Source organism: Drosophila eugracilis, unplaced genomic scaffold, assembly GCF_018153835.1.
Source record: "Drosophila eugracilis isolate 14026-0451.02 unplaced genomic scaffold, ASM1815383v1 contig_1781, whole genome shotgun sequence".
NCBI classification, from domain to species: Eukaryota; Metazoa; Arthropoda; class Insecta; order Diptera; family Drosophilidae; genus Drosophila; species Drosophila eugracilis.
Window position 1 is genome coordinate 319,488 of NW_024572623.1, and position 10,513 is coordinate 330,000.

At 46.1% G+C, this 10,513-nt stretch overlaps 3 protein-coding genes and 1 pseudogene across 3 annotated transcripts; 2 read left to right on the forward strand and 2 right to left on the reverse strand.

Annotated features, from left to right (window-relative positions):
- Positions 1–1,584: 1,584 nt before the first annotated feature.
- On the reverse strand, positions 1,585–2,353 carry LOC108111310 (annotated as a pseudogene).
- Positions 2,354–2,428: 75 nt separating this feature from the next.
- On the reverse strand, positions 2,429–3,171 carry LOC108111317. Its single transcript, XM_017220711.2, has one exon. It carries the CDS (start codon positions 3,146–3,148, stop codon positions 2,519–2,521), a length of 630 nt encoding a protein of 209 aa, XP_017076200.1. The 5' UTR covers positions 3,149–3,171; the 3' UTR covers positions 2,429–2,518.
- A 523-nt stretch (positions 3,172–3,694) lies between these two features.
- Positions 3,695–5,828, forward strand: LOC108111306 (prolyl 4-hydroxylase subunit alpha-2). The gene is given in 9 exon segments (XM_017220699.2): positions 3,695–3,923; positions 4,011–4,313; positions 4,374–4,561; positions 4,615–4,736; positions 4,738–4,749; positions 4,829–5,287; positions 5,351–5,404; positions 5,464–5,629; positions 5,690–5,828. Coding segments are annotated over 9 exon segments (1,566 nt in total). The 5' UTR covers positions 3,695–3,723; the 3' UTR covers positions 5,752–5,828.
- Positions 5,829–6,468: 640 nt separating this feature from the next.
- Positions 6,469–8,747, forward strand: LOC108111278 (prolyl 4-hydroxylase subunit alpha-1). The gene is made up of 7 exons (XM_017220666.2): positions 6,469–6,674; positions 6,730–7,032; positions 7,097–7,287; positions 7,337–7,854; positions 7,928–8,038; positions 8,100–8,265; positions 8,662–8,747. The coding sequence occupies exons 1-7, from the start codon at positions 6,469–6,471 to the stop codon at positions 8,745–8,747; spliced, it is 1,581 nt and encodes a 526-aa protein (XP_017076155.2).
- Positions 8,748–10,513: the final 1,766 nt, after the last annotated feature.

The following is a 10,513-nucleotide window of genomic DNA, read 5'->3' on the forward strand; positions in this document are numbered from 1 at the left end:
ACAAGTCATAAGCATTTTTTAGCGAGCCATCGCTGTCTGTTTGCCAGTGTATAAAAGCCCGGCTGGCATTTGCATAAACCTTTCCCTTCTGTTTGCCCAGCCCATTATCCTCCGCCACCAATCCCCAAGTTCTCCAGCCCTCGAATCCGAAAACTTTTGACAACTGCAATAATCATAACTGCAACCGCTCGACATTGATTTCGAATTGGAGGAGATTGGCGGGCGGCATCCCCGACCGTTGGGCGCCATTAATGGAGCATTGTTTCACAAGTCGTTTCGAAACCGAGTGTTTGAATTTCCGCTTGATTTGAGCTCAGTCCCATAAAGCAGGGCTGAACTTTTCCAAGTTTTAGCGCTTTGAGTTTTATATCAGCGATGGATTTCAGTGGGTCATCCGACGGGGTCACCAGTTGAAATGGATATGCCTCCGAAGGTGTCCTGTCCCCAGCAAATGCATTAACTTCTGTGTGTTTAGGTGTTCGAAATATGGTTAAGTACGAAGAGGGATGATTCGAGGCACTGATTTGCCGAGAAGGCAACTTCACATCACTGCCACTGACTGGAGTAAATAGGTTTTGTGGTCCCGGCATTTTAGGTTAAACGATATTTTGTACCGTGACATGTTTGCCGCTGATTTTGATCCATGCGCCAATGATTGATGACACTTAATTGATGAACATCCTCCTGCCCTCGCCTGATTGGGAGTCCTGGGGAAACCCTCAGAGGCATAGCAAATATTTGCTCATGTCTGGCTTAAAGTGGCCCGTGAGCAGCTTAAAGGCCCGTCCAGCTGTTGACAGTGGACCCGTAAAGCCAACCCGGAACCGTCTACGGTCACGGACATAAACTTGGTTTGCCCGACAGAACATTTTCCAGGTCACAGGTGCTTTTGTTGTCCGCATTAGATTTGCCTTCAGTCTACACGCACACAAATCTCTGGGCCTCCGTGCATTCGGTCTTTTTGTTTGGCCGCCCTGTCCATTTGGCTGTAAAATTTATTTCATTTGTCCAACGACCCGACCCCGCAAAAGGCATGACGCTGACAGTTTTATGGCAAAGTTAAGCCGATATCAACGCCAGGACATATGACCCGGCCCCCATCGCCATCGCCCACTGGTCGCTCCATAAAAGTGTAAAATTTAAAGCCTTTTTTGCCATACCTTTCTAGCCACACACAACAAGTGGGCCCATACAGAGCGGCATTTAGGTTTTCGCCAAAGCCCTTTCAACGAACCCACTCATGGCGGAAGCAGATAGCCATTGTTCAGCAATGCGAGCATTTACCAATAAGAATGGCACGGCCGACTGCTCCGGCTGGCAGATAGCCGATTGCTATTCACATTACGGCACTCTATGAGATCGGAATTAATTAGAGCTCGTCATTAAAGGGCAGTTCATGATATATACTCAGTTCATATCCTGTAATCTACTACTGGTTTGAGAATGGCTATATGTTAGTCATAGCTAGAACCTTTACCAACAATAAGGGATATAAGATATATATTTAAAAACCGTATTATTCAAATACCCTATCAAAGTTAACACTCGTACAAAATTTGGAAAGCATCAAGTAGAATCTGCTGAAGTAGAATTTAACCATCAATTTTGTGATTCGAAATCCCATGCCAAAAATCCATCTATAAGTTTATCGTTTCAATTTCGGAGAACTCTCGGAACCAGCTGAAGGTTTTTAGCTTTCTGTGGATTTTACGTCCGAGAACAAACAGTGGGATGGGCATGTAGTCGCCTTTTACTTTGCCCGTGTTCTGGTCATTGGTCAGCTTCACGTCGATCATGATGGTGGCATGGAGAAGGTAGAGCAGCCCGCAAGCCAACGACCAGATGGACTGGCCGCGAAGGAAGTAGAAGAAGGGGTGCCATGATCCTCCCCATACTCAACCGCGATTGGCTTTTTAAGTTCATCGGCCGTGGAGAAGAACATGTGGAACTGGCGCTCAGCGTCCCACATCGAAGTCAAGGATATCAGGGTGAAGGCGATGAAGGCTGCTGAGGCTTTACAAATCTCCATAAGCAAGGTAGGCGTGTGACCCGTGCAGATGTTGATGCTCTGGAAGAGGGTAAGCACCATGAAGATGTAGAAGGTGATCAGGTAGATATAGTGGAACGCCTGCACATCCAGGCTGAACATATTGTGGTCGATGGTCGTGAATCCTATGATATGGAATCCCATGCAAACCATGTTGAACACCGTTTCCAGGGTGTAAAACACGAATAGCACAGGGCGCAGGGCCTCCGGGTGGTAACGCGAAGCAGAGCTTTCTTGCTGGGTCAAAGCAGTTCCGTGGACCCACTCGAAAATCGATCCTCTAGACATGACGATGAACTTGAACAGTTAAACAAAAAGATCAAAACAAACTAAACAAGCTAAACTGACAGTATTTTCCATCGATTTTTCTGATTTAATGGACTTCTACTTTCAGTGGATTGCTTACAGAAACGTGGCCCATAAGCCAGTCAATTTTAAAATAGGAATTACCAGCCAGCGAGATTTTCTCGCCTACAGCTCAATGATTTCGTTCCCACAGAACTCCCGGAACCACTCGAACTTATACAGCATCGAGTGAATACTCCGGCCCAGGACAAAGAGTGGGATGGGCAGCTCGTCGCCCTTTTCGCTACTTTCCGTGGTCAACTTGACGTCGATCATAATGGAGGCGTGGAGCAGATAGATTATTCCGCAGGCCAACGAGCTCATGGACTGAGCCCTCATAAAGTTAAAAATCGGGTTAAAGGGAACCAGTTCTATGCGGACCTCTTCTTCCTTTCTTAGAAAAAGCATGCGGATGTCATTCTGCACATCCCACATCGTTCCCAAGGACACAGCGACGAAGGCAAAGGAGCCGAAAAAGGCCGTCACGATCTCAACGGTAAGGTTGGGAGCACTCCCAGTGCAAATCGCGATGCTCTGGAAAGAGGTCACCGCCATAAACAGCGAGAAGATGATTAGGGCAATGTGGTCCATCGGCTCTTCTTCCATGTCGATCGACATGTAGCCCCTGATGTGAAAGGCCATGCAGATCAAGTTTAACGCTGTTTCCAGCACGTAGAACAGGAAGAGGACAGGGCGCAGTGCCTTGGGTTGGTAAAACAGGAAGTCGATTTCCGAGTACTTTGGATTTATCTTCATTTCGATAGAAAATCTGAACTTTTTTTCTGTGTTTTCTGTTTTTGAAATAAAGTTTTCTTAACAAAATGACGTTTTACTGAACAAATGAAACTTCGAACGAAATTTAAGTTTAACAATAAGTTAATGATCAGCTATAAAAATGTTTGTTTACAGTTTTCAGTTTAACATAAATAATATTTATTATCTATCTAAAGAAAGTGGCCCATAAAGATTACGATTCTGACAGCATCAGCACTTTCGTTTAGGTGATTCCAAGCGTTCAGCACTGTCGGGCGGGTGATTCCTCGTTGCCGGTGGTCAGTGATCTTGACGAGCACGTTCTTCTGATGACGCAGCTCTTTCCCGATTTGCAAGCACGTAGCGCCAGTCCGAGACTTTTGTTCCGGTACTCTTGGGTTAATTAAATCGCTGCGAGCCGCTATCAATGCGTCGCTTATCAGCAGTCGCCGTAAACGAAGAACGGTGAATATTTATCTCGGCCCGATGTTAGCTTGCCAACTTCAACTGTTTTGGCTCTGACATTTGGGTCTGGCACGTAGACCCACATAGAACCCCGACCAGAAAGGTAACCCACGATGCGCTCTTCGAAGTGGCTGCTATCGCTGGTGATGCTGCTCACCTGCCAGCTGTTCCTTGTGCGGCAGGTGAAGGCTGAAGAGAGCCACTGCACCTCGGTGGCGGGAATGGTCAAACTGCTAGGCCTGGAGGCGCAGCTTATCGATAACTTAGAGGAGTATGCCGTAGAGCTGGAGAAAAAGCTGGAGATCGTGAGAAGGTAAGATCTCATATTTGATTCTTAATCAGTTTCTTGTTCCCAAATAGTTTCTTCATAACCTAAAATGTTCTCGGACTTCATTTACAGGAGCATAGCCAGCCTGCGTTTGGAGAACGACAGAGCCCGCGGCTCCACGGAGGAGTATCTTTCCAACCCGCTGAACTCGTTTTCTCTCATTCGCCGCATGAATCGTGACTGGCTGATATGGCAGCTTTTCATGGACGATCCTGTGGGTCTAACCCAGGTGGAGAAGGTGCAAGAACTTAGGGAACACATGCCCACCCACACGGATGTGGAGGAGGCTGTGACCGCCTTGGATCGTATTCAGAACACCTACGGCCTCCAAGTGGCTCACATAGCCCATGGCCTTCTCAATGGAAAGCAGTACAAGTAAGAGCTGAACTAAAATTAGTTTATGCTGAACTCTAACGTTTAACTTTAACTCTGCAGTGTGAGTTTCACAGCACTGGACACCTATGCCATGGGTCAAATACTCTTCGACCAGGAAAACTATTTGGCAGCGGCCGGCTGGCTTTACCAGACCATTGTCTGGATGGCGGCCTTTAAGCTGGCTGCTCCACTGGAGCTTTCCAAGAACGAAGTGAGAATGGTCTACGCAGAAACCCTGCTGAAACTGAGTGAGTACTTCGGCATCCTGATGATAAGTTCCCTCTAAAAATAACCATAACAGACCGGAAAGCAGATGCCCTGAAAGTTGTCAACATTGCACTGGCTGATAGGCCCGATGATATTAAACTGCTGCTGAAGAAATCGGAAATCGAAACGATGATAAGGACGGGCACCAACAATGCGGCCTGATGTGAAGGTAGGTGTCGGCTGGCTGATAAGGTCACCCTCTCAGATAGGGCTAAAATTAACCGAAATCGATATGGCAAACACATCAGGTTCAGGGAGCGGGGAAGCCGAATGCCTACCAGATGGGTTGCCGGGGTCAGTTCCCAGCGTCCACCGATGGCAGGCTCCACTGTCGATACAATGGAACCACCTCGCCCTTCCTGATCCTTGCCCCCTTCAAGATGGAAGTGGTGGGTCTGGATCCCTACATGGTGCTCTACCACGACGTGCTCTCAGCGAAGGAAATCGAAGAGCTTCAGGGAATGGCCACTCCTGGTCTGAAGAGGGCCACTGTTTTTCAGGCCGCCTCCGGTCGAAATGAAGTGGTCAAGACCAGAACCTCCAAGGTGGCCTGGTTCCCGGATTCCTTCAGCCCTCTCACCCTTCGACTAAACACCCGCATCGCCGATTTGACCGGGTTCAATCTGTACGGCTCCGAAATGCTCCAGCTGATGAACTACGGACTAGGTGGCCACTACGACAAGCACTACGACTTCTTCAATCAGACTGTGAGTATATAGGCTTTAGGGAACTATATCTATATCTATATTACGCCTTCTGACAATGCCCAGAGCTCCAATCTGACTGCAATGAATGGCGATCGTATTGCGACCGTACTCTTCTATGTAAGTTCGATATTCCAATCTCAATCGGTTCATGAATATAGAATATATCTTTACCCCAGCTGACGGATGTAGAACAGGGAGGGGCCACCGTGTTCCCTAACATTCAAAAGGCTATATTTCCCCAACGCGGATCGGTCATAATTTGGTACAATCTCAGGGACGACGGTCAACCCGACACCAAAACTCTTCATGCCGCCTGCCCGGTTATAGTGGGATCAAAATGGGGTAATTTCTTGGACGCTTTACTTCGATCTTTAACTATATAGATATATCCCTCCCTTACAGTGTGCAACAAGTGGATCCGAGAGCGCGAACAGGTATTCAGAAGACCTTGCCTTAAAAGGTGAATGTGATTCTCAACTAAACATAGTCAAGTGATATTATACGCCCACCATGAAACTCAATAAAGTCAAGTAAAAATCGATCAGACTGTCAATTAAACTCACTTTCCCTCCGATAAGAACAATATCAAAAGAAGTCTCAACATTTCAAGATAATTACACGTGGTTTTACCTAATGCCATTCATCATAATCAAAAAGTGGAAATACCAATCATATACCGCTGTATCAATCATGAGAATGTGACAGTTTGTTTGCATTATAATTATAAGATAATGGTTTCACATGTGAGCCACTCCAAGAACTATGAAACTATGTCTTCGCCTAAGTAGAAGTAATGAAGTGTTTATCTGAGGAATGGCAAGGGGGCCATGCAACTAATAAGGTGCAGCAGTCGGTGGGAATCGCCCAGATGTGGGACCTTGGCGTCTGGAAAGGAGATCTTCCAAGGAAGTGCGACTTGCCTTAGGCATAAGCTGATTTCCGTGGATAACTCAAAACTTTACCTGAAATTTGCTTGGCAGTGATGACTCAATGAACACCTAGCGGTAGCAAGTTATTGTAAGACCTTCTTTAAGCTTCCCTCCATCTAGTGAATACCCTTCAGAGTACCCTTAACGTTACCCTTATGATAACATTTAAGTCTAAGCAGGCCTGGCAACAACAATCTTGACACAAATCTTAATACATTGTAAAACGAACGCAGAGTTTAAATAAAGACTTTAATGATTTGCAAAGGCAAGCAAATACCAGGATTTATCCTGACCCTGTTGGTTCTCCTTACTCTGGCTTATGGCCAAAGTTCGATGAACGGAGATCACGCCTTGTCGGTGGCCTCGATGCCTCCACTCCTTGAACTGGAGAAAACGCTGATCGACAACCTTGAGGACTATGCTAATGCACTGCAGCAGAAGCTGGAGACCCTACGTAGGTGAGAATGTTATACTAAAATTGGTTAAAATACTTTTTAAGTCTTTATTCCTTAGTCACATTCCAGTTATTCGGGCAGAGAACGAGAAGGGTCGAAAGGACGCTTTATTTTATCTGTCCAATCCCCTGAATAGTTTCTCACTCATCCGAAGACTGCATCAGGATTGGCCAAAGTGGCGCCAGTACATGGAGCAGCCAGTTGGCCCTGCGCAAATACGAAACTTGAACAGCTGGCTGAAAGATGTTCCCAAGAACTCGGACTTGAATGATGCCTGTGCTGGCATTGCCCGCATACAGAACATCTATAGCCTGCAAGTTGAAGATCTTGTCAGGGGAAAAATCGATGGCAAAGAATACAAGTGAGTATTCAAAAATGTCCTCTTTTCATAATCAATATATTATACGTTTTCCAAACTTCTTCAGTATCAGCATGAGCTCTGCAGACATTTTTGCGGTGGGTCATTACCTTGAGAATGGGACTGCTGGAGCTCAGGCTGTTCCATGGCTGCAGGTGGTCCTGGATCGGTTTCAAGAGGATCCGCTGGTACCGGCACCCTTGGCAGTAGAGAAGATCGATGTTCTGAAACTACTTGCCAAATGCCATTTAAGCAAAAGTTAGTTACCCCACCATCGGTGATTCCTAAGCTAATCGATATCCCTTAGAACTATATGCGAAGGCCCTGACTTTGCTGGAAGAGGGCCTCAAGCTCCAAGCCTACAATGCTGACGTTCTGCGACTCTGGCAGAAAGCACAGAACTCGACCGAAGTCCTGGCAAACTGCACACTTGAAGAAAATAAGAAGCCTGAATGCGCTATGATGAAACGCTTTAGATTAGGTTGCAAAGGCTTGCTAAAAGGGTCCACAAGGCTCCGCTGTTCGTACAACTTCACCACTACCCCGTTTCTTCGCCTGGCACCACTTAAGGTGGAAAAAGTGGGACTGCACCCAAGTGTGGAACTCTACCACGACGTGCTCAGCCCACGTGAAACGGCGCAGCTGATAGAACTTGCTTCTGTTCGCCTAAGACCTAGTAGTGTGATCGGTGTCAAAGCCTATAAGCGCATACGGACTGCGAAGGCCCGTTGGATAAATAGAGATCTGAACGAGTTGACCAGGCGAATTTTACGACGTATACGTGATATGACGGGCCTTGACCTGACCGTATCGGAGAAGTTTCAGGTAGTGTTTTGTGTGCCTTTAAAACAATTTTCTTGATCTTGTACTGATGCGTATTTAACCTGTTTCAATGCAGGTAATTAACTACGGATTGGGAGGCCACTACTTCATGCACAAGGATTACTTTAACCGTACACGCGCACGAGAAAGGATGTTTGGAGACCGTGTTGCCACAGTTTTGTTTTATGTGAGCCTCTCTCTTCTTTCTTAGTTTTTCTGACCTAATCTTATATTGCCCTTAACCTCAGCTGACTGACGTTGATCAGGGCGGAGCCACAGTCTTCCCAGAATCAGGATACACCATCTATCCCCGAGCTGGGACAGCTCTCCTCTGGTACAACCTTCATACGAATGGCAGCTGTGATCCTTCAACTATGCATGCCGCCTGCCCAGTGATTGTGGGCTCTAAATGGGGTAAGGAATGAATAGAATTCCCAGTCTAAACAGCACTGATTTTCATATTAACTTTATTTGCCAGTAATGACCGAGTGGATCCGGGAATATGGGCAGATTTTCAAAAGGCCATGCTTGAAGCCCTCCCCTTAAGCACTTATGCCTTGGAATGTATTTTTTAGATGTTCCAATTAATGTATGAAGCTATAATAATAAAATTATTCAAATCGAATTCATCAAGTAGGTCAAGTTAATATCATCCGCAATATATGTTTTTACCAGGCCATTTCCTGGCGGTGCTGTTCCTGAGTACTCCGGGTTTTGAAAAGGTTCCCTTCTTGAGCAGCCTTTACTTTTCATTGAAAGTATAACAAGTTCAGTGAATAGAAGCTTCCTTAATTCCAACTCCCTTGACAGTGATGACCGAGTGGATAAGCGAACGGCGGCAGATCTTCATCAGACCCTGCCGGCCCCTTAGCCGGGTTACCTCTGCGAAATCATAGACAAACAAATTTCCGACATAATCACTCTGCACACTTAGCCAAAGCCCACCCAGCTCAGCTCAAATGCCCTTTTCAAATGCCAACACGGAAAAAATAAAGTGCTGAGTGGTTGATAGCTGATAGTCCCTGAAAGTCCAGGGGTAAGCAGGAAAGGCATCTGCTCCAGCACCAAGGTAAACCCAAAGGCCACCGCAGCCGCATTTTAGCATACTCCTAGGCGACCTACTCCTCCGACTCCTGGCTGCTGGTGGCGTCTAGTGTCTGACACCGCGTACGTGATGTGCAACTTAATGTTTCAATTAGAGGTGAAGTGGCGCCCGAGCAGGGGCTATCGTTATCGTTTCACTGCACTGCGGAAATACTAATTAAATAACCAGCTTTTGTCTTTATTTCTTTAAGATATAGATATCAGTTAATACACTAAAACAGTTCCATTAAGGACTAGTAAGGTCCTATAGTAAGTATCAAGAAAACGTTTTTAATTTCCAAACTCAAGATAGTGCCGAAGAAACCAAAGTTTTTTTCAGTGTCCTTTTCATTTGGGTGTGTTTGCCAAGCTGGGATACGAGTATCTCTATCAGTCTGTGCACTTATCTGCTTTTAAAAACTTTTAATAATGAACTCTCGCCCACCGCCAAGCGACGTGTTGGTGTCAGACCTTTGGCCCCCGACCTCCGACCGCTGAACCTAAAGCTGACTCGGCAGTTTTGTTAGTTAAACCCGAGTAGCCCCTTCCGAGCTACACCTTTTGTTTGAGTTATTCGCATGTAAGTTAGCAACTATATAAATTATGCTGGGAAATATATTGGGAAAACATAAAAAAATATAATCAATACCCCTTGATTCTGTTACCAAATCTTATCAGGAAGAAACCCTCTTGGGGTGGCTCAGCCTGGGCGCCCAACACCTTTTAATAAAGCGCAATGTCAATAAATAAAAAATTGCCGACATATGCGAAAAGGTCCTGCTGACTATCAAGTGGCCGAAAGCCTGCTGGAACTCGCAGTGTCCTGTACAGGAAATCAAGGATGATAAAGGAACGAGCCCTGGACCATGAAGGCGGCTCCAAGGAGTTGTACCTAAAAACGAATCTCGATTTGATTGTGTGCACTTTATGGTGTGTCCCCGGCCCAGCCAGTCAGCCAACCAGCCTCTACTTTCTACTTTTCCACAGAGATGATTACATATGCGCAGACCAATAATTTTGCCCACAGCAAAACGGGAAAAAAGGAGTCTAACAAGGTTAAGAAACGTTCGGCAGAGGCAGAGGGCATTGATTGTATAAATCTAGTAAAATGTTTTATATGCGCACCGAAGATGAATGCGAGTGTGTGTGTGGGGGTTGCGGGAGGAAAAGGGTTGGCCGCCCACATTTTGTGGTCAATGAAGGAAATATGATTTGGATTTTGTTACTTTGATTACACACATTACATGCGAAAAATGAAAAAGTAGCAGCACAGCCCAGACAGATAGACCGAAGGGGTCAAACCACCCACCGCGTGTGTGTGTGTACAACGTGTGTTAAATTTCAAGTTGCGGTCTGGCGTCGTAAAGCATTTGATGGGCTCCCCACCCTCCGCGCAGGAAATTGAGTTTTTCGAGCAGCTGGCCGGCCAAAAAGCGTATTTGTTGCAAAAGAAAGAAAGCATTCATGTCTCTGCCTTGCTCAGGGTCAGCTCGGGTAAATCGATAGGTTGCGTCGTGATAATTTTAAATTAAATCTTGATGTGCCACCGATCGGTCGATCAATCGGCGGACCTGCCTTT

Coding starts and splice junctions, on each gene's coding strand:
- LOC108111317 (XM_017220711.2), bottom strand. CDS start 3,148: ATGAAGATAAATCCAAAGTACTCGGAAATCGACTTCCTGTTTTACCAA.
- LOC108111278 (XM_017220666.2), top strand. CDS start 6,469: ATGATTTGCAAAGGCAAGCAAATACCAGGATTTATCCTGACCCTGTTG. Junction 6,675..6,729: donor AAGCTGGAGACCCTACGTAG/GTGAGAATGTTA, acceptor TTTATTCCTTAG/TCACATTCCAGTTATTCGGG. Junction 7,288..7,336: donor CAAATGCCATTTAAGCAAAA/GTTAGTTACCCC, acceptor GATATCCCTTAG/AACTATATGCGAAGGCCCTG.